Source organism: Chroicocephalus ridibundus, chromosome 1 (assembly GCF_963924245.1).
Source record: "Chroicocephalus ridibundus chromosome 1, bChrRid1.1, whole genome shotgun sequence".
In the NCBI taxonomy this organism is placed as follows: Eukaryota; Metazoa; Chordata; class Aves; order Charadriiformes; family Laridae; genus Chroicocephalus; species Chroicocephalus ridibundus.
The window spans coordinates 128,660,403-128,683,205 of record NC_086284.1 but is presented as its reverse complement, the minus strand read 5'-3'; the positions used below and the strand labels follow the sequence as shown (position 1 = coordinate 128,683,205).

At 48.4% G+C, this 22,803-nt stretch overlaps 1 protein-coding gene across 3 annotated transcripts in view; it reads left to right on the top strand.

Annotated features, from left to right (window-relative positions):
- LSAMP (limbic system associated membrane protein) overlaps positions 1-22,803 on the top strand; it is a 1,022,135-nt gene that overhangs the window by 708,528 nt on the left and 290,804 nt on the right. Inside the window, exon 2 of one of the 3 annotated variants that reach the window (XM_063351430.1) lies at positions 2,861-2,939. In XM_063351430.1, coding sequence (XP_063207500.1) covers positions 2,861-2,939 — 79 coding nt within the window. Of the gene's footprint in view, positions 1-2,285; positions 2,940-22,803 lie in introns of those variants that run through there. The other 2 variants (XM_063351420.1, XM_063351438.1) reach the window with 2 other exon arrangements.

The window sequence follows — 22,803 nt, the reverse complement described above, 5'->3', positions numbered from 1 at the left end:
TATTAAATGTGGATGAAACATATGTGGGAGACCCTTGTAAAAAGGATCCATGCAACACTCTGACTTGCAAGAGGGGTGCGTTTCTGTCACTGGTAACTTCATGTGGGACCAGGTCTTTTAGCTGTACTCAAACTCTGTCACGACACTGCAGAGGTTTCCTCTTGGTGATGCCCATCATCTGGGATGCCAGCAGCCTGCTGATGGCATCTCTCTGTTCCTTGCGCTTGTCCGTCGCCCTGGAGTGGTGGCTACTAGTCTATCAGCAGTATGGTCTTCTTCAGAGCAATACCCATGTCAAGTGAAATCTCTCTCTGAGGTAGCTTGGGAACACCCAGTGTGTGGATTAACCCCTTAGCTCTTTCTCGTTGCTCCCCCTCTCTGGTGCCATCCGTGCCAAGTCTCCTGCAGGAGAAATGGCTGAATCGGTTCACTCCTTGGCTTGAATACAAAGCAGTCATCTTTTTGCTGCTGCATGTGTGGCACCGGAGCAGTGGTGTCATGACCTTCGCCCTTAATTTGTGGGCCTTTAACACATGCAGGGATTGTTTAAGTACTCATAGACAGCAAGGCCTTTCCATACCGAGGCTGCAGGGGCCAGTTTCTAAGGGTTCAGAAAGCAACTGGACGCATTCCTGGAAGAAGAAAATCAATCGAGGGCCATTAACTACAAAGACAGTGCCACTGGCTGGGGACATGCCTTAGCCACAAATCACTGGAAATGAGAGAAGTGCCCTGGGGCAGTACCACTGCTTGCCTTGTGCTTTTGCTCTGCCCTAGGCATTGGCTTTAGGCTGTGCTCAGAGATGGGACACGGGGTTAGAGGGACCTTTGATCTGATCCCATGTGGCCATTTGTGTGATGCTCCAGTTTGGGTCCACTGTATCCCCGCGAGGCTCCAGGAGCAGAGGCGAAGCAGGCAGCGTACAAGACCTGCATTTTCCCCTTCCTGCACACACACGCAGCAGTGCTGTGACCGGGCAGGACAGCAACTCACAGCGGAGTTCCCCTCAGCTTTTCTTGTACACACTTCCCTGGACCCCCCCTCAAACCACCCCTTCCCTCTTTGCTTCCCCCTCCCAGCCCCGCCGTGCTTTGGCCACAGAAGGGTTACGCTAGCCAAACATCCCTAGGAGCAGCTCTCCTCATCCCTCCCGCAGGCAGAGGAGAGCGAGCGGGCTTGGGGGAATGGCAGGCAGGCGTCAGCAGTAAAAAAAAAAAACAAAAAAACAAAAAAACCCAAACCAACCAAAAAAACAAACCCACGGCTTATTCCTCTCCATTAATTTAATCTCCCTTCCCTTGCGACGGTGATGGTATGCGAGCGGTGGGAGCGTTCCCGGGTGGGCAGCAGCGCTGCTGCCGGGCTCGGGGCTCAGCTGCGGGCGCTGGCAGCGGGGAGGACAGGCCGAGCATTCACACTGCGGGCGGCTCAATACCAGCATTGTCTGCGGTCCATCCCTCAAAGGCTGGGAAAGGAGGTGGGGGGCGGGAAGGGCTGAGGGGAGGGAGGTGGGAGGGAGGCGGAGGGGAGGGATGTACAACCGCTTATCTGGTGAGAGGAAAAGTCTGAGAAGGGGAAAAAGCAAGGTTTGAGGCTGCAGGGGCAGTTGCCAAGAATGCCGCTCTGTAAATCAGCTAGCTTGTGGCTTCAGGCCGCAAAGCCAAGTTGTTTGCACTTTTGGCCACAGCTTCTTTGCCACACACACACGCCCCCCCCCCCCCTCCTTTCCTCAGTATTTTCTCTTGTGAATATTGGCCGTATCTTCCTCCATCCTCTCTGCCCCTCTCCCGGCTGCTCCTGCCTTCTCCTCTCTGCTTCCAGTTCCCCACTCGCACTCCCCTCCCCATCCTTTCTCCAGCCCCCTCTTCCTCTCCCATTACCGTCTGCCTCTCCCTCCTCCCCTTTCCAGCCCCCTCTCCCTCGGGGCTTCCCCCTCTCTGCCCTCAAGCCCTCTTCCCTTCCCATGCCCCCTCTCCCTGCTGCAGTGCCCCCCTCCCCAGCCGCGGTCCGGCTCCCGAAAGGCCCGGCCCGGCCCGGAGCCGTTTCCATGGCCGCCCGGGGCAGCCCCTCTCCCCGGCGAGGGCAGGGGCGGCGGCGGTGCGGGCTGCGCCCCCCGGGAGAGGGACGGGGGGCGCCGCTCGCAGCTCCCCTCCCGCGCTCGCCGCCGCCGTGGTGCCGAGCTGCCGTCTCACGAGTGAGGCTCCCTCCCTCCTCCCTCCTCTCCCTCTCTCCCTCCCTCGCTCCCTCCCTCCCTCCCTCGCTCCGCCTGGGAAAGTGGGTTAGGAAGGGAGCTCGGGACTGGGAGGCTGCACAGCCGCGCACTGGAGCAGGACCATCCACTCGCGCAGCCCGGCGGCACAGGACTCGTCTTGTTCCTTATTCCTTTTTTTTTTTTTTTTTTTTTCCAATCTCTCTCCATCACTCCAAACGGGTCGATTTAATTGTTATTGTTTTTAAATTATTTTGCTACCTGACTTTTTCCTCTTGCCTTTTTTTTTTTTTTAATTGAAGGTTGTGCTAAGACTTTTTTTTGGAAAGCGTTAAAAAACAAAAAATAAAAGACAAGGGGGGGAAAGAAGCCAGCAAGAGACTGAAAAGAGGAAGAGAAAGTGGCAGCTAAGAAGGACTGTGAAATCACCTCCCCTTTCTGGGGCTGTCGATCAGAGCGAGAGTTGTACATTATTATTACTGTTTTTCTTTCCACATCTATCTATCCACATACACAGGGGGAGAGAGAGAGAGAGAGAGACAAGTACAGTCGGTGAAACTCGACGAGACCAGCCATGGTAGCAAGGGCTCAGCCTGATCGGAAACAATTACCGCTGGTCCTACTGAGATTGCTTTGCCTTCTCCCTACAGGGCTGCCAGTCCACAGCGTGGATTTTACCCGAGGTACCGATAACATCACCGTGAGGCAGGGGGACACAGCCATCCTCAGGTAGGGCATTTTGCCAACTTTTCCTTTTCTGTGTGTGTATCTGTATTTCGATGTATGCAACATATACATGTGGTGAGATACAGATTTGTGTGTGTATATGTCTCTGTGAGAGCGTGTGTTATTTTACCTCTCGAACTGCAGCAGCAGCAGCTGCTACAAACAAGCTCTGTGTGTGTGTTTGTGCTTTAATATAAAAAAAAAATCACAAAGCTTTTGAAAACCTCTTGCCACCACTCTCCTCTGCGTAGTGCTCTGGATCAAAAGAATTTCAGTGGGGAAAGATCTGTTTGTGTTAGCCGGCTCTCGTGAACGTACATTTTCCACCAGCCCTGCGGTATCAATGGAGAAATCGAAAAGGGATCCAGCTGCGCTTGCCAGATGTTCCATTGATCTTCCCATACTTCTTTTTGTACCTATGCAAAAACTTTATCCCTGGCGCTGCCAGAACTCTCAGGCAAGTTCTTTTGGGAAACTCTGGCTTTTAATTTTATTTATTTATTTTTCTACTGTGTAGCGAGGAGGGAGATGGATACAGCAGTTGAAAAGGCTGGTGAAAAAAATGGTGTAAGAGCTCCGACATTTATGAAGCTTGTATCTCGTTTGCTGTGTTGGTTTTTTTGTAGGGCTAAGTAAATGAGTGTATGCTGTGCTTGCGTGTCTGAGTGGTTGTGATGAGGGTATCTTTGCACATGAAGCCTTGTTCACTGGCAGTACTGAGTGTTGTTTTTCTGTATTCATTGTGCAGGTTTTCTAAAGGTAGTTCTGAGGTTACTTGGGTTTTCAGTTAGGAGTGTCCCAAATAGCTGAAATGCAGTCATCTTTTTCCTGTGGGTTTCTTTTTCAAATTCTGCCTTGCTCAACTCACCTGCAGTAACTTCCCTACTGAAGGAAAATACTGTGTGTGCGAGTATGTGCACACACTGTGTGTTATGGCTATAAAACTACTGGACGTAATTTAAAATAAGTCTGTAATCTGTATGAGGAGCTGATAGTGCACAAACCCTGAAGCATCAAGGGAGCAATTCCCTACCAAAGCTAACAGCAGCAGCAAAGTTTTCTTTCTCTTTCTCTGAAATAAATCCTGCTAGATGTCACCAAATGGTTGGCTACATGATCCCCTGTGTCCTGCATCCCTCCCATTTAATGACAGAGGGGTATGTGAGCTAGCAAGATGGGATCAGGGAAGAAGGATGCTAGAAGAGGGACGTGTGTGCGTATGTGTACACGTATCGCGTCTCTCAGCTCCCGTGTGCTGGGTTGTTTTGATTCTGGAATATCTGTTCAGCAGCTTCCATTCCCCAGCTCTCCAGACTTGTTAACTCGCATGTAAGATTTATCCACACGGAGTAATAGGATTTACAGAGTAATTCATCTGCCTTGCATATGCGATGGAAGGGGTTTAGATGCGACATGGTAAACACCTAACAAGGGGTGTTGCCTCTGACTCCCAGCTTCTCTCCTCTCCCTTCCACTCACTAGCAATTCATATATCCCATTAACCCTTTTCTAGCGGGACTCGCAGCTGACTTACCACATTTTTAAAGGCAAATCACTTCCATCAATCATTTATTTTGGAGGGGCCGCTCGGGCAGATGTTTGCCAACATATGTTTGGTACATACAGCAGCAGACAAGTCATTAAGCTCACCTGCCCAGACAGGGGTCACTGGATTTCTATTTCCCACTTAACCTTGCAGCTTTCGAGTTTATCTAGACGCTGCATTTGCAGCAGAGAGGGCTGAGCGGATGGTGGAGATGGTGCCTGCATGTGCTGTGTGTAAAGCGTTCATCAGGAAGCTCAACGGGGCTGCATGGGAGAGTGGTTTCCATGATTGTGTGTGGAGTGTGTGGCTTGCCAGTGTTATGTCAGGCACTAAAATAAAATACCTGAGTGAGGTGATCCAGCTGTGTCAGCCAGATGTGTGCCAAGTGACACAGTTTGCGGGAGCGGCACGCCACCCGGCCATGTAAGTGCTTGCCCCGAGCAATACTGTGTTCCTGGCAGGCTGCGTTTCTGTCAGAAGTGACTGTGGCCAGTGCACAGGCTTTACCTCCCTCAGCTGCCTTCCTAAGCTCTTTAAGCAGATCTGGCCAGCTCTATGCTTTCCACATTTCCTAAGAAGGGCAGTTGTCTCCTCTCCCTTTCCCTGGGACCAGCCCCAGGTTTCTGGGATGTTTTGGTCCTTCCTTCAGAGGAGAGGCAGAAGCCAGGCTGTGCTGGGAGACAGGACTGCCACATGAGGCTGGAAGGGGTGAGATTTCCCTCTGTCCTGTACACTTTAGGTCCCGCAGGTTGGCATTTTATACTCTGTTTTAAAGCAAAGGTTGGTTTGCGAGCTTCCCCCTCGCTGTTTTCCCTGACCCTCCAGAGCATAACTCGCTTTAAGACAGCCTTGTGTTTGAAAAACTCCTAGTATCTCACTCTCCCTGCCTATAGATCCACTAGTGGCAATGCAAGGGGAAGAGCTAGATGGAGAAAAACCATTAGGTGATCTATACTAACTGTGCTCAGGGCAGATCTTTACCTCCACAGAGAGATAGGTAAGAGATTTCTGTACAGAGATCATATCACCTGCCTTTGCTATGCATTTACTTCAGAAGGAAGAGGGAGCGTGCAGTGGTGGTTTACCAGTGCCCAGTAGCTCCATCCTGTAGCTTGAAGGGAAATGAAAACGTAGGAGGGAGAAAAAATGATACGCAGTTGGAGAAAATTAAAAGCAAGGTACATAGTGATAATATAACTAAAAACACTTTGTTCATGTAAATTGTGGTGTAAATTATTCAGCAAAGCACCAAGGACGGTATTCTGAATTATTCTTCTCCTTTGGGGCCTTATACGTTTGTATATAGTGTTACACTTGTAGGTGGAAGAATGGGTGGGTGGACTGTTCTGTGAAGCAGAGAAAAATAGTTTATTATAAGCCCTAATGTTCCCGAAGGAAGACACTCCTCTGGAGCTTTATCTACAGCTTGTTACTCAGAATGGAATTATTCTGGGAAGTTTGGATATGACTTTTTAAAGCTATGGCATTTAAAATATTCCCTTGCTGGGAACTTTTAAAAAATGTTCCTAACTCTATACCGGCTCATCTCCTAAATGACCTGGCAGCACATTTGATTAATTTGTTGGCCTTGCTGAAGGTTGATGACTTTTAGTGAGTATTTGGCATGGGGAAGTTAGTCAGGGAATTGCAGAGAGAGAGAATAAAAATAGCTCGTGATAGACTATCCACAGGGAAAAGGGTAATGATCCGCTCCTTAGAGCAAGGCTGAGAAGGGAGGAGGGGTCTGAGAGCTGCAACAGGTGAGAAGGGCTGAACAGAGCTTCTGCTGTTTGGCCAGCTACAACTAAGAAAAGAGAGCAGGATGTTTCAAAGATGATGCTGTGTATCAGAAAGCCTGTCAGACTTACTGAGGTTTCATTTTTTAACTCTGTCTTCAGCAAGTGAAGAAGGACACGAAACCTTATTTTGAGTATTGAGAGGGAACTGTGTGCTACGATTCCTGCCAATGTTTTGCTTGGAAGATCACAGTCATGAGGTTGTCAGGTTTTGTATGCAGCTTCCCTGCTTGATGTAGGAAAAAAAGAATCTTCGAACAACAAACACATAAAATATCCCCCCAAACTAATTAAAATAGGTAAAGAAAAACAAGCCCCAATGCCAAATCTTCTTTCTGTTTACCTGCCTCCAGCATCCTCTCCCACCTTATTTGCTCTGCGAGTGTTGGGTGAGCAAAGGCAGGACCCTGTGCTTTGCTATGCACTTTCAGCCTAGGGAGGGGATGACAAACAGGGAGGACTTTGGCTAAGCGAGACACCGGCGGTAGCGAAGGGCAAGCTACTGCAAACTAAGGGAAGGAACTGTGCCTCTGTGTCGTGTTTGACGCTTAAAATGGGTTAGAAGCAAAACAGCAATGGAATTTCATGCTGTGGGATAAGGTACGGCATGTGAGGGGGAAAGATCAGCTCTCTCGGGAGCCATCACAGCAGCTCACCCAAAGTACCTTTAAAGCACTATTCTAAGGGCCTCAGTGGGACTTGCAGGTTGCCCAGGTCGTTTAGTAGTCCTGGCACAGGGCAGATTTGGCCTTTAATAATTTCTGGAATGGAGCTCATCACCAGCTGGAACCAAAATGGGTCACATCCCTGTTCCCACCCGCTCTGTTATACCAGTACAAATCCACCAGAGCCCAAGGGCACTGCCAGAAATACCGCGTTTGTCTTTGGGGCAGATTCCTGGGGATTGCTACTAAAGAGGTACAAGTGACTCATCCAGGGCTTAAGCTGCTGAGCGCTGCTCAGCCCATTGGAGAACTGGGATCTTGCCAAGGCCAGAATTTGGCTCATTGTTCTTGAGTTTTTCCAAGCATCAACTTTTCATCAAGAATTAAATCAATCTGATGCTGATGCACTGATGAGAAACAACATTTAACTGAGTGTGCAATTTCCATTTTTACCAGGTATTTTTAAATAATATGAAGTTTCAGGATGATAGCGTGTTTAAGAACTTCCATCCTAATGGGTACTTAGTTTCTTCAAGTTACTTGTGTCAAAGGATGGGCTAGAATCAAATTACCAGCAGTAATGATAGCGCTGCTGGTGTAATCCTGCAATATAAGCAATTTATGCAGACTCTGTTCTTGGCCTCCCAGTATTTTGCTGATATTCTACATGTGGAGCTATGCTAGAGGACAAAGGCACCTCAGGCAAAGGAGCAACACAGCATCACAACAAAGTTTATGCCCTGTACAGTCATTTTAAAAGAAAAGTAAAAGCTGTTCAGATTACACTTATAATTAGCATATAATTTATAACAGGGAGCACTGAGCTGAGCCCTTTGCTAGAAATGAGAATAGGCACGTTCAAAGGTATAATGCTACATAATAATACAGTCTTGGCAGTAAAATTGTAACCTTGATTATTAGTAGTATTGTTGTGGCACTTAAAGGCCACCACTAAGTTGAGGCACCCTTTGTATTAAGTGCCACGCGAGCGCAGAGTAAGAGAGATCCCCTCTTCCGCGGGGCGTGCAGGCTATTAGCTGGGACGGGCAGAGGCTGGGGGTGGGCAGGAGGCACCCGGAGGTGAGGGGACTCGCCCAGGGTTGCACAGCAGGGCTCCGGCGCACCCAGCCTAGCGACCTATCCATTAGCTTGGGTTGCCTTTTGGTTCAGCCACGCAACAACCCAGCAAACGCGACAAACGAGGTTTCCCGTAGTACATCCTTATCTGCGCTGGTATTGACTGCAAGTCCCACATGCTCTCCTTTTTCTCCAGTATATACAAAGCCTTTATAATCAAATCTAGCGTACGTGTGTCAAAAGAGGGTATGATGGGATCTGTGCAAAAGGGGCTGTACTCTGCTGATACTTTCCTTTAAAAAAAAAATAAAATTAAAACCACATGTAAATGTAGTAACAGACAATGTTGCAAAACTTCCAGGTCTGGCAGCAGATGGTGCCATTATATGAAGGCACACATGCATACATAGATATGTGAGTGTGCGTGTATACATATGATAAAGGAACTTGCAATATGTATGTGGTCAGAGGCTGGCAATTAGCATCTCTCCTTATACACACACAATATTTATATATAGTGTGCCCAGTAGTGACTGGGGCCCTTGTGATATGGTGTTTTTTGTAAAGTGGGACTAACCCATCACAAGCAAGGGTGGAATGGAAATTAGAAAAGAAAAGGAGTTTTCTTTGGTGAAATTATGTCTATTTAATAACACTGTATGTATAATTTGCATTCAGAAAGATGGAGAGGGAGAGACAGTATCAGACTGTATGGTTTTAACCTCCTCCCCTGAGTCTGCACACACACTTCAGTTTGCAGCTAAGTACCATATGTTTTCCTACTTAGTTGGCATTAAAATTTATATAGTAGTACGTGTTACCTGGAGTGTCTCAGAGTCAGTACCTCTTCCACTCTGTACCCCTCCCCAGCAGGTCATGAGGAAAGACCCAGTCTTAAAATAGCTCACAGTTACTGGAATTTGCCATCTCATAACTATAAGTTTTCAAAATATATATTACGCGTACCTGCCCTTTATATTCAGACCCACAGGCATCTGATTCTGACAGAGCTGCGGGGCCACAGCTCACTGCTGATGCAGCAGCAGGGCTTCAGCTGGCTTACTGCGAGGCTGAATATAGCCATTTTCATTGAAGGTACCTGGTTTTGTTGTCCATCAAAATTCACTCTGGCTTGTGTGAACTCGTGCTCTGCTGGAGTAAGTGCAATGGAGGGCACAAAGGTGAGGTCAGGAATTTACTGAGTTTTCTTTTACTCTTCTCTCACTGAAGAAGAAACGAATGTGATTTTCAGCTGAATCTGACACCAAAGTATTTGCTTCAGGCTTCAGGCACATCTGACGTGTCTGGTTTTATGGTAAGTAATGGGAACTAATAACGATGAGTTTCGCCTCTGCCTAGGAAACAGCTATTTCAAAATAATCTGAACAGCCAATCTCCCCTGTGCATGTATATTTCCGCAGATTTTTATTAGGAGCGACTTGTTTGTGTGGGAGAGGCTGGCTGTAACCCCAGAGTGCCCCCACTGTGCTCGGCCCCGTGCAAAGAGTGGAGAAACAGCCCTGTCGCAGCTCTATTGATTTCATTGGGGTTGGGCTTTTTCGGTCAGAGCTAACTTGATGGAATTGAGCCCGCTGGAGTTCAGCAGAGACTTTGCAATAACACATCTGCATGAGGTTTGGGGGGTGCGTGCTTGCGTGTGCCTGTGCACAAGTGTGTCTTTCCCTACGTTTGCTCCCCTTTAAAGACAGAAAATGTTTTCTTGTGTGTAGTTGAACAAATGTTCGTATACTCCATAAAGCTGCAGGTGTCATATAGGTGAGAGGCAGCCCTGGACAGGGTAACAGACTGCTTGCTTGGAGGTCTGTGTGGCTTTTTCTGGCTCCTGGGCCTCAGTAACCATCGCTAATGCTGGAAGTGCCCTTTCGCTTCACTGTGCCCCAGTTGCTACAGCTGTTAAGGAAAAAAGCACCACTTTCACCACTGAAATTTGCATTTCTGTGGCAGAGAGAAGTAGGGACGAGGAAAGCTTTGGAAGAGCAGGGAGGTTCTTCCCCTGCACATACCCTTCCACCCTCAATGTGTGAGGTGAGAGATGCCCGAGTGGTTTCACTTCACAGGTGCTCCCCTTTAGATGGGGTCCTAGAAGAGCACCAGATTTACAAGGGGGATGGAAAGGCTGAGAGGACTCCATCTCCCCAAGCACCAACCCCTGTGCTGTGCATTTGCAAAATGAAACAGGGGTGGCCACACAGCTGTGCAGCCACTGCACCCCCTCCTCTCAGGAACAGCAGGGTGACCATGTTGGAGATGCACCACTGTCATTGCCCCTAACATGGTGTGACTTAGTGTGTCAGTGACAACAGTATCTCGCCAGGGGTGGTGATGGTGCTTTCCAGTGTGGGAACCCATGGATACTCTAACTCGGAACCTGATGGTACCTGTGTGGCAGCTACCTGCTCTGCTTTCTCGCTCCATGCCAGGCTGATGGTCCACCCTCAAACAAGGCCAGACAAGGGTGACCATGGCTCGGAGCTGCATGTCCATTCACTTCGTGCCTCACTGTGCAAACAAAACCCATGTTGAAATCCACTGGCAGGCAGCATCCATGACTTTGAATAGTAAATACAAATCTCTCCCTCTCCCTCTCTGTGTCTTTCTCTCTCTCTGTTATTAAGCTGACAGGCACTTAGCCAATTATCCAGTCGTCGTCTCAGCTGTATTTATGGAGGAGGAAGAGACAACGCACACAGCTCTTGTCTTCAGGGCTTCAGCTGAGTCTCCCTTGTGTGCTGTAGCATTTTCCCTTGTGTGAGCTGCTTCGGACGCTCAGGGAAAGAAACCAGTGAAGGGGATGAGCGGAGGAGAGGGAGGGGGAAGTGGAAGAGGGGAAAAAGAGGTCTGTTCCCCCCAGACCAGGCGTGCGCCAGAGCTCTCATTGTTTGCCATTGTTTTTGTGTTTAAATTTGGCAGAGCACGCACGCCTTTGTTCCATAAGGTTGCGATGGATGGGGAATGTGATGGCTGCGGGTACTTAAAAAGTCATTTTGCAACAACCAAGAGTCAGGAACTACGCAGCGGCAGCCTGTGAATCTGCGCCTTAAAGTGAGGGGGCCGCATGTACTTGGGGACATAGTGTGAATCTGCGACTTAGAGCCAAGAGCCACCCCTAATCCCCGATGCGGTATTGTGCCTAGAACATACAGCCTGTGCTGGCTCAAGTGTTTACTCCAAACAGCAAAATTTAGGCAAATAGCACTGAAGTGTTCTGTGAATATTTTCATGAATGTTAAAAATGAATTCACTTTGGCTGCAGCTGTGCTTCCTTTGTGTGTGTGCATGTGCATCTTTTTTTCTCTTCCCCTTGTGAATAATCTGAGTGGATGAGTTTTCCTTGCCCTGGCATTCATGGACAGAACATTTTAAACAGGTTCATAGCTGAGCAAACAGGGCTCTCGCTGCAATTTCTGCAGCTGGAAGTCCCTGGCTGTACAGATTTGCAGGCATGTGCCCCTTCCACCCTCCACCCAGACACTAACTTCGTGTGTACACCTGTGGTGCTCTTGATATAAATTTATATAGGATGCTGCTTGGGGAGCACTGGACGTGGTTCTTAAAACCCCTCATCAGAGCCGGGCATAAAAGCAGTCGAACAAGTGAGACGTGGAGCTGAGCGCAGTTTGAGCCACAATAATTTATGTGCATGTGACAAGAGAAAATTACCTTTAAACTCTGCACCCAACCAATCAATCTTACAGCAGCCTGTTTTTGCTAGGAAAGGTGCCTCAGGCCAAGCCTATCAAGCTCAGAAAAAGAAAGGTTAAAATGTTCTAACATCATTATCTCTTTCTTTTCCTTTGGAGGAGAGGAGCCACAGTGACAAAGCCTAGCTGACTCCTTCACACTGGCTCCTTCATAGTGAGCCCCATTCCCACCCCCAGCCCAGATTCCCAACAGGAGTCATCAGGAATTTGTCCACGATCAGGCCCCTGGTTCGTCTTGCCAGGGAAAAGAAAGGAGAGCGTGTGACAGAGGGGACCAGGCATAAATAAGCGTGCTGGAATTGGAAAATGCTCAAAAAGGAAGAAAAACACCACCACTACAAGGTAGCAACCCTACTGAGTGCTGCAGGTAGCGTAGGGACGTTAGGAACCCCCATCTGTTTCAAGGGTGTCCTCTGAGCTTGGGGAAAAGTGGGATTCAGGGAGTGATTGCCACCTGAAAAATTATTGTCCCCTCTCTGCCAAGTACAGTATAATGTGATCTGTAGTCTCCCTGCCTGCAGCTATAGAGCAGGGAGCCTGCGTCGGCTGAGGCAGTTGTTTACTGGGGCTTTGTGGGGGAAGGGGCATTTGATCCCCGCTCCTCATATGAGCAGGGGCACGTGCGAGCCATGATTCAGTGGAACCTGTTTGTCCCTTCGGAGCAGGTAGGTTTCTTAGCAGTCCCCTCGAGTCAAAGGACAGGGGAGGTTTTAAGCTGGCGGAAGAAGATGGGGAGGGAAGTGCTGCAGCTCGCCCTCCCCCATTTCCTGTCTGCCGCCTCCTTAGCCTTTGGCATGCTGGTTAAACAGGGATGGTCCTTCCACAGCCCCCTGCTATTTCTCAGGCAGACTCTGTCCCCTGCCTCCAGCTCCGTGGGTTGGCCCCACAGGCTTATCCTGGCTGCCCCTGCGTAGCAGAGCTCTCGTTCCTGACAGCGGGATGAGGACCTTGGAGTCCCACAGCTTACTGGGCACCCAGAGCCTTCTCCTCTGCCATGGAGATGTCTCCCACCACCACCTGTTTGCTCCCTGAGTAGCAGAACCTGCAGGACCTGCAGAGACCTCAGCCCTCAACCCTGGCCACAGCAGATCACTCCTTTTTAAGTAAACCCTTTTGGAAGCACTGGGTAACTTTCCCTAGCCAGTCACTGCTGTCACCACCCAGTGACCCTGTGCCACCAACCATTGTGGCGGCTGGTAGCACCGCAGAGAGGCAATTGGGGCTGGAGCAAATGTGAGGGAGTGAGCTACTTTCCAGAGCTCTTCAAAGACGCCACAGAAAAATGACACACACACCCCCACAGCTGCTGGCACGCACCCGCCATACACCCGCACAGGCGTATATTTCTGTTTCTTGGATTATACCGCTATTTAATTGAAATCAGTCCTGGGTGCGGTGGGGCTGAGATGGGAGTGCTGGCTGTGTGCTCAGACAGGCCTTACGCGTGCAAGCCGAGTACCTTGTGACTAGCTGACTTGGGGTCCCGTGAACCCATGGGCCTTGTGGTAAGAAACTAAGCAACTGCAGCCCCCTTGTAGTGACTTTTCCCTTCAACTTTCCCACTAATGACGGTTGTCTGAAATGGATCAACTTGGCGATGGGGGGTATGGATAGGGGCAGGCCCCGGGTAGTACTGGCCCCATGTTTGTTAAAAAAAAAAAAAACCAACCCAGAGAGAAAGCACAAAGCAGCATGCATAGTCAGATTGCCTTTCTCACCTGTATGCTACGTAAATAAGGCAGACATGGTTTTGGGGAAGTAAACAGTTCGGGGCAGCATATGGGGGCAGTATCCCCCATCCTAATGAGGAACAGAAAAGGAGTTAGTTACCTCCTTCACCAGCTAGACCCACTCCTTAGGGCCTGTTGTTATTATACCTACTGCTGAGACTTGGAGTGTGCCCAAAGCCTTTGAGTTGTGCACATGCTCTACCTCATCTGCCTTCCCTCTGCTGCCATCCTTGGCTATCTCTTGCCAGCGAGGAAAGGGGAGAGTGTGCTTGCAGAGATTTGTCCGCTGAGAGAGAAAGGTTAGATAAGTTCATCAGAGAGACAGAGCTGAAATCTCTCTCTCCCGTCTCCCCTCTTGCAAATTGCACCCAGCTCCCTCTGCTTGGCACACTCCCCCGTCCAGCCTGCCATCTTGCTCGATGAAGTTGTCTGTCACATCTCTTCCTTGCCTTTTCCATCTCTTCCCTCCCTCCTTTGCTTTCTTTCTCTATCTCAATCCATCTCCTTCTCACCTTTCACCCCTCCCCAACACACATCCTTATTCCTAACTCTTCAGCCCCTTCCCCCTATTCCTTTTCTTTCACTCAACTCTGATCTCCTTTAAGTTCCCTCCCTTCTGGACCTGGAAGCAAGAATGGGGGGCTGGGGGAAAAGCAGAGAAGCACGGGGGAGCACCATAGTGACTGTAGTGCCCTGGCTCTGAGCTCTTTTGTTGGGCATGGACGCTCAATCAGCACTTTGTATTCAGGCTGGGACTGCAGAGTATTCCCAGTGTGTTTATTTCTGTTCCTACACCGAATGTCCGGTGCCTATTTGTCCTGAGAGCTCATAGAAAGGTTTGTTTTTTTTTTTTTTTTGGGGGGGGGGAGGGGAGTGGATAGTAAGAAATGGGGCTGCATCGCCAGTAAAGCTTTTCCTCTTCCTAGCAGGAACGTAGTTGGATGCTTGTTGCATCCCAGTGACGTGCTTCTGCTTTCAATTGCAGCCCAAGTTGGAAAGCGAGTGGAAGGAGAGCCCATTCATTGATGAGGTGGCTGACAGGCAAGAGCTGAGGCTGCAGGCTGGTGTGAAAGCCACCTTGCTTCTGTCAGCAGAGGAACGTGCTGCAGTGCTTCCTCAGTGTGTTGTGATTCTACTGCTGGAAGCTGAAAGGGGGCAGCTGGCGGCTTTTTTCCCCTCTGTCATAGCTCTTTCTTGGGTGAGAAGCTTGACGTTCCTGCATGATGCTAATGTGGGGAGACACATATCAGTGCTGGGATGCAGACCTGAGATTTTCTTTTGCAGGTGGCAAAGAAGGCAGATGCAGTTAAAAGACAGTGGTGGTGCAATGTTATGGAAAGTTCTTGGTGTTCCAAGTGCCAGACCTTTCTGACCTTGAAGAGAAGCAGCAGGTCTTTAGCTCACGAGTTAGAATCATTTCAGTCAGATTTGTCCATTGCAGGAGAGGCTTTCCAGGAACTCTGGAGGCAGCCCCACGTTTTTTAGCAGGGAATTGTAAGATGCTACAGAAAACTAAAGCCAGCTGTTGGTGCTGTAGCAGGGATGTTCCTCATTGCTGGTCACCCTTTATTATCCTCCTGTGATACTTCCTTTTTGTGAGACTGGGACTCCGAAGCCTTTGTGAGAATGCACGCATCCTGGCTGCTTTTACACCTAAGGGAAACCTGAGATTGGCATCCATAATCAGGAGCAGAAGGTGCTGCAGGCAATCTGTCTTCCTAGCACTGCATTAAACTCATTTTAGTTCTTTCAGCTAAATATCAAATTAATCTGTCCACCCACACATCCTCCCCACTGCATCAGCTGTGCTTAGTGATGGGCCATCTGTAGGACTTTTGCTCGGACAAGGGGGTCCACAGGGGTTCTTGCGTAACATGCTTCATGCGTATTCATTGGCCTTTAGGGTGGCATTTCTTCCCTTCCTATTCTCCTGGCTGGTCTCCAGTACTGGCGATGAGTCAGAGGCATGCAGGTCTATCCATTTGAAAAGTGTGTCCCAAGGTGGAGAAACATGTGCAGCTTTCTTCTTACCTGAGTTGGGAAGCGGTGCTCAAGTGCAGGCCAGGTAGGTCAAGGACTCTGGACATAGTCAGATCGGTTAGCCTTTTAAATGCCTTTTTTTTTTTTTTTTTTTTTTTTATTTGGAGCTCAAAGTGGGAGCACCATCCAGCTCCCAGAGAAGAGAAAACGAAGGGCATGCAGCAGATTTTACATCATTCAGTGTCTTGCTGGATGCCACGTTGTCTTCTGCTCTAGCTGTGTCTCTGCTCTGCGGGTACTGTTTTGCCTGCTCTCTGATCACTGTATACACTGAAGTAGAGTGCTGTGTCTATTTGGGGTACTTTATGTTTCTAAGGAGATGTGGACCAGTTGGATGTAGTCCAGGGGAGAGCAGTGTGAATGATCAGAAGTCTGGACAGCACAGTCAGTGAGGAGAGACGGATGGAAATGGGGCTGTTAGGCCTAAAAGAAGAGAGGACTAACTGTGAGATATGAATAGCAGCATGCAGGTATATAAGGTTCAAAAGAAAGAAATGATCTCTTCTGCAGGAGAAGACAAGGAGGAATGCTTTAAGATTGCAGCAAGAGAGACAGGCTGAATGTCAGTAAAAACTCTGCAACAGTAAAGATAGTAAAACATTGAATCAAATTTCCTTGGGAGGCTGTGTAGCTCCATCACTGGAGAGCTTTAAGGACAGACTAGACATGAACAAGGAGTGACAGGTGCCACAAATGACGAAGTAGAGCTGATCCATCCTTCACAGACAAGAACAGACTAGATGGTCTCTTTAGGTCTGTTCTACCTCTGCTTCTCCATTCTGTGCAGCCTTCAGGCTCAGGGAATGGCAGAAGCACGGGCAGAAACTCAACTGAAAGGTTCAGAGAAGTGCCTCAGCAAGGAGCCAAGTGAGCCTGGCCTGAAGGTCCTTACCTATTTCTTCTGCTGTGGCTGCCCATCTGCCTTCCATCCTAGGAGAGTGGTGTGCTCCAAGGAGTCTGTAATCCGTGCCACCCTAGTCCAAGCATGTGATGCTTAACCTATCTGGCAAACAGAAGTAGGAATCGGTGTCAAGACTATCCCTAAAACTGATTTTTCTTTTGGAGGGTCTCAGACCTTTTTCTCATCAGCTGCCTTTGGAGGGCCAAGGACCTAGAGGATGTTTTACCACAAATGTGATAGGAAAAACAAGTTGAAGGCTCAGTGTTTTATCCTGGGAAAGTTTGATGATGTTGCTGAACGTTCACCTCATGAGGCTTTGTCAGCACATTCTGTTAATGAAATGTCACCTTTCCCTGGTGTGACATCACCTTGTGCATTGGGATATCAGCCCGTGAGACTCAGGCTCTACCTGAGGGGTGGATGTGGTACAGTGTATGAGTGCTGTTGGGGCTTTTCACCACCGAGGAGGTGGCATAAGACACAAAGTGAGGCAGGCAGAGAGCCTTGCAACCACTGCGTGTCATGCCTTAAGCAGTGAAGTGGGTGACTTACAGGGACATACGTAGCAACCAGAAAACTCTGGTGCAGGGAGGATGCTGGGGAGGGTAGAGAAAGGATGTTTTAGGAGGCTGAGGACCAACTTAAGAGAGGTAAAGCTATTCAGGGGAGGGGGGAAGAGCGTACAGGGGCCTGCTGTAAAGTTTGGATGAATATGTTTGGTCTTAATATTTCTCCGGCAGTAGTGACCCAGGCTGTTGCTAACCTGGCCAGGCAAGCTGCCAGAGGCTGTCTTCATTGCTCACCCTTCGTCCACTCTCATCCTGTCTCCGACTCATGTTTTCTTGTCAGCATTTCTCTCCCACAGATCGATTCCTCCTTGGCTCATCCCAGTGATTTTAAGCATAGAGAGAAACTTCCTCTTGGCGGTGAGAGATAATCAAGCTGAATATTACCCATCTCTGAAGTGCAGGCAGTCCGTGAGCAGAGCCAAAGTCAATATCTTGGCAGATGTTGCCTTGCATTGATTTATCTTCTCCTGGAGCAGGGTGGATGGCCTCGAAGAAGGCAGCACGGTCACCTGGCCAAGCCCCAAAACATTTGCAGGCTACGTTAGCTTGCTTGATTTGGTCTCAAGAAGCTGCTCTCCTCAGTGTCTGGGGGTAGAAGAGCGTGGTGCCAAACTCACAAATTCCTCCTTCGCTCCTGTGTTCACATCGGTGTTCCTTCTTGTGCTAAGACAGATCCTGGGCTCAGAGCACCAGCTGACGGTGCTGAGCTAAGCCAGCCTCATTTACTGGCTTAATGGAGCAAGAAAACAATTGTCTGTGCTGCTGCTGGGGCAGAGGAAAGGAGCAGAAGACCAATGCCCCAGAGGGGCCTTGCAGCATGGGGGGTTCCCCTTGCGGGGAACCTGGATGTGTCAGAGGAGGAGGGGAAGGAAAGGAGAGGAAACTTCCGTGTGAGCAGGGAGGGTGCAGCAGGAGTCGGGAGAGATGGGCAGGGCCCCTCTTCAAGTCAGAGAAATTATAGGAAGAAGGGGAGCTGCTTGCAGACAGAGGGGTGGTGACGGAGGCAGGCTGGAGGGGGACCAGTTGCCAGGCAGGAGGACCCGGTCAGAGTGCTGCTCCTGGGCTTCGCCCTGTCAGGACAAGCAGACACAGGTGTGTGATACTACCTGTACGGAGTTCCAGTTCCCAGCTCCCCAGCATAATGCACTCTCTGTTTTCAAAGACCTTTGAGCTTTCCTCCTGCATCTGGGAGCTCCAGGTTCGGCTCTGGCAGGAAAGGGCCTCCGGCAGAGTAGGCAGGGGGCTTTTCAAAACCGCAGCTAAAGAGAAACCATCTGTATGATCTCAAGTAACAGACACTCGCATGCAAAACCCATCCCTTTTGGCACCATCCCCTTCCTCTCAGCCCCCTTCCCCAGCCCCTCATCTCCCCAGCCCTGGCCGAGCCCTTCACAGCTCCTCTCTACCCACCCTGCTGCTTACATGCTATAGCAGCAGCCACTGCACAGATACATATACATCTCCGGTTCTGCAGTCTCCCCGAGGGCTTGGACAGATGCTGATTGTCTTCATGCCCAGTTGGGGACAGCAGGAATCGTTATAAATAGCATCAATTCCTTGTGTAGCAAAGAGAAAACTTTCCCCTAGAAGTCCATCCCTCTGCTCCCAGGACTCGCCAGGAGGTCTCTTAAATGTCACAGTACGTTTGCAGCAGATAGTACCTCTGGAGGCTTCCTGTGGGTTCAGGTCTTGATCTAGAGGGAAAATGGAACAAGTTCGCTGAATCTTTCCTCACAACCTAATTCTTTCTGCCTGTCCTTGTCATTTTCATGTGAATGGTACTTTCTGTTCAGAAGAGGCTTGGGACTGAAATAGGAGAAGCTGCAGAAGTGATCACTGAAGATGCATGAGCCTGATGTGCTGGGGAAAGAAATGGATCTGGAGCAGTGGAAGGGGTGTAGGAGTGCAAGGGCAGAGCTGGTGGGGAGAATCCCAGGTTGGAAGAGCTGGCGGCGGGGGGATGCCATTACTGCCACATGAGAGAGGCACGTTAGGAGCGAGCAAACATTCCTACAAGAAAAGAACGTGCTTTTCCAGGACTAAAGGTTCTTTCTCCTGCTCCCCTCTGGGGTTGACTTGCTTCTGCAGGAATACATACTGCATAGAGGAGCCAAAACCAACCTGTTTAGAGGCACAGTTGTTCATCCCCCTCTCCCCTGCTCCCTGCCCACAGGCAGCGAGTAGCATCTAACACCTATGGGCAGATGAAGTCTCTTCCATTTCCCTAGCTGACACCAGGGTCCATCCTGCTGACAGCAGCTGGACGTCCCCTGCTGCGGCACCATTTCAGCCTTAGGCACTGCTTGCTGCTTCTGGGGCTTGTGTTTGCATCAGCAAATGTTCCTTCGCTGAGGGTTTGTGGCTACAGGGGCTGCACTGTGCTTGCCAGCTGAAGATCTCCCCACAGGCGTTGCAGGGAGAGGCCCTGGTGGCATATGCACAGTGATATTTAAATTAAAATTACTCATATGAGATTCAAGGAGTAACAGGGAACAGTACCAAGACTTGTATATTCTCCACCTCACGTGTGTCTCCCAGCACCTCCCCAGTGCCTCACAGAGACCCACTTTGGACTGCTGTTGTACCATGTATTATGCTGTCGGCCTCCATTTGTAATTTCTGCCCTGTCCTTGCTTGTTCTCTGGTTTCCTTTGTGTTTATTATTCTAATTTATTGAGTTACCTGGAGTTTTTTCACAGACACCAAGGCTGCTTTGCAGAAATTAATGATTGTGCATTCTGCTTGGTTGTGCCTCACGTAGACTTTGCTTTTATGTGATGGAGCCTAAAATATGCTTAGAGAAAATGAAAATGTTAACCTCTATTAAAAGCATATATAGATAAGTTGTTGTCAGATCTATGCCAGAGCACATGGAATTACTTGGAGATTATTCAGCTGAGTAGTCCCTGCCGTTTCTGCATCTCAAAGTATTTTAATTCATTTCCCCTTTGAGACAAGCCACTGTCAGTCTCCCCATTTTGCAGTGTGAGAAGCTGACACTCAAAAAGGAGATTTGTCTCAGCAAATTAGTGGCCGGACATAGGTGGTGAAAATCTTTGCTGGCTGGAATCCCAATTTATAGGTCCTGTTCAGAGCTGTGCTACTTAACTGGCTGCTGGACCAGGATATCGCATGAATGTCTCCTAACAAAATGCAAAAGCAGGAGATTGTCTCTTCTCAGTTGCGGTCAGAAAGGCCAGAGCTGGCAGTTCCAGTTCAGTGGAAATGAAGCTGTGTGCAGGGAATGCTCATCTTCTTTTAGGTTCCTGAGAAAATCAGTGCTCATTCCTTAGTTTCCCTCTCCCTGAAATGGAGGTTCTGGTCCAGAGAATGAGCATCCTGGTAAAGGAGGAACCTACATTCATGCATCTCTGTAAAGGAGGCAAGGAAGTTGAGAAGCCTACAGATAGCAGTCCAGAGTGTTTTGTTGGGTTTAGATGTACTTATTTGCTTTTCTGGAAAGGAGTAAAGCAGGATATCCAAAAAAGGTGGTTACAAAGTTACAACTCACTGGGCTCCATTGGAAAGATCTAGATGGGGGCACAGGAAATGACAGCCCCGTAAATCTTGGAGCTATGTCTGTGGCAGGTCCTTTCAGTGGCTGATACTGTAAATCTATTGAAACAAGCTGTCTGTTCCCTAAAAGTTTACTGAGAATGAGTGCGTTCCCTGATGGGTCAGTGCCAGATCCAGCATTTTGTGAAGATCACTCAGAATCACTAGGGGTGACATGATATGGGGGAGAATATGTAGCTGCTGGGACACAAGCCATCTGAAAGGGAAATTTCTTTTCAGGTCTGCCATGAGCTTGTTAAAACGAGTAGGTTGATCACTTTTTTCTCTTGCCTGAACACTTAAAAACCCTTAAGAGAAAGTGCTTTTCAAACCGACTCTTGTTTAGCATATATGAATTTCCTCACAAACAGAAGAATTTAAGAAACAGCAGATGATAGCAGAACCCTTTTACATCAGTATCATGCATTTTTTAATTTGCATTATGTAGGAAAATATAAAACCCTCATAAGTGGGCAAATATGCAAAATAACTTGCTGATAGGAAAAATTTCTGTGTCCTGGACAGATTGTTTCCTACTTGGAGTCTGAAGCAAGAGGACTGATATCACTGATGCTGGGGGGAGGGATGGGTTTTCCCATCGTGTGTAAAGTGACCATGGATGTTCTTGCAGTTTGCATAACTGTATTGTACTTCTTTTAGGGATAGCGTTTGGCCTGGATCATATCTTCTGGCAGCGAGTTCCACACCTCATTGCACATAGTAGGGATGCAGCAAATCCTTTCCAGGCTCAAATGGGTAGCATTTCAGTTGTACGGGATGCACCCTAGCTTCACCAGGGTGTTTGCCTTTGCTGTACTCCATTATTTTATATATCCCTATACTATCCACCCTGATTTGTTTCCTCCCTAAAGCAAAAAGTCCCGGTGTTTTCAATCTCCCTTCTTAACAGAAATTTTGCCAGGTCTCTAACTCATGGGTGTCACCTGTCCTCGAACCCCTTTCGTTTCTATTGCATCTTTTGCAGATAGGGTGACCTGATGTGGGACATTGTATTGCAGCGTGGTACTGCACTTGCCCTCATGTTTTTCTCTTTGTCTCAGTGCATCCTATCTTTATGTTTGGGGTTTTGCCCATTCTGAACAGACGATTTTAATGAGTTTGCCATACATGAATCTTCATTTCTGAATGCTTACAGTTAATTTAGAAGCCAACAAGGTAACTCAGATAATTCCTGCTAGCACGTGCATCACCTGGTATGGTGTGCCTGGTCAGTGCTCCTGCTTAAGACAGCAAATAGCCCAGCAGAATGCCTTTTCTCAGTCATTCATAAACTGAGTCGATGCGTTGCTCATTTGCGCTCTTTTTTTACGGAGTCACGCTCTACTTTTTTTTTCTTAAAAGTCACTGTTTCTTAAAGCAGTCTTATTACTTTCCCTGGAATCTTTGAGATGAGGCATCGCATCTGGTAATGATATGAGAACGCACCCGTGGAGGGGTCGCTGTGCTCTGCCCATCACTCAAGCACAGTCACCTCTGAGGCGGAACCCTGCAATTATTAAACAGCAAGCAGCAGCAGGTTTAAGACAAGAAGCGGTGAAAAAGAAAGCGTCCAGTTGGAACTGCAAAGGGATTTTGGGAAGGCAGATTGTAATCATTCAGAATTCAGACTACTGTCTTTGCACCCAGTGCTTTTGAAAAGTGTCAAGCCATCTTTGATTATGATTCTATGATTATAAGCAGTCTTTTTGTTTATAATCTTACCATGCAAAAGATGTTACCCAAGGAATGTACTGTCTCCAGTACTTAGTCGTACGAAGATAGAAGATACTAAGTGGTATCTTTTAGTAGAGGAAACAAAAGCCACCTGATGAAGACCTTTGTGAAACCCACCCTCCTGCTGCACCAGAGCAAGTAACATCCCCAGAATGTTGCCATTCTGCACACCGTTCAAATGAAACTCTTTTCAGTATCTTTCAAAGGTCGTTAAATTATTTTTTACAGGTGAGGAAGTAGGAGGAAAAGTATTCAGATGGGAAGAAACAAGCATGGAGACTGGTGAATGAGACATAACCATAGAAATCAGAGCTAGAAAAGGAGGAATATTAACGTGCACTCTCTTAGAGCAAACTCTTTTGGGCTTGCCTGTTACTTGGTTACTTACTAGATCATTGTAATTCTTTCAGTTGGACTGTATTTGAGCTGTGCTATTTCATATGGAACAAGAAAGCCTTTTGCCTTGTAACAAACTTCTTAAACCATGTGGCTGACCTCAATTCCCAGGAGAGCCCACTGGAGAGTACAAACG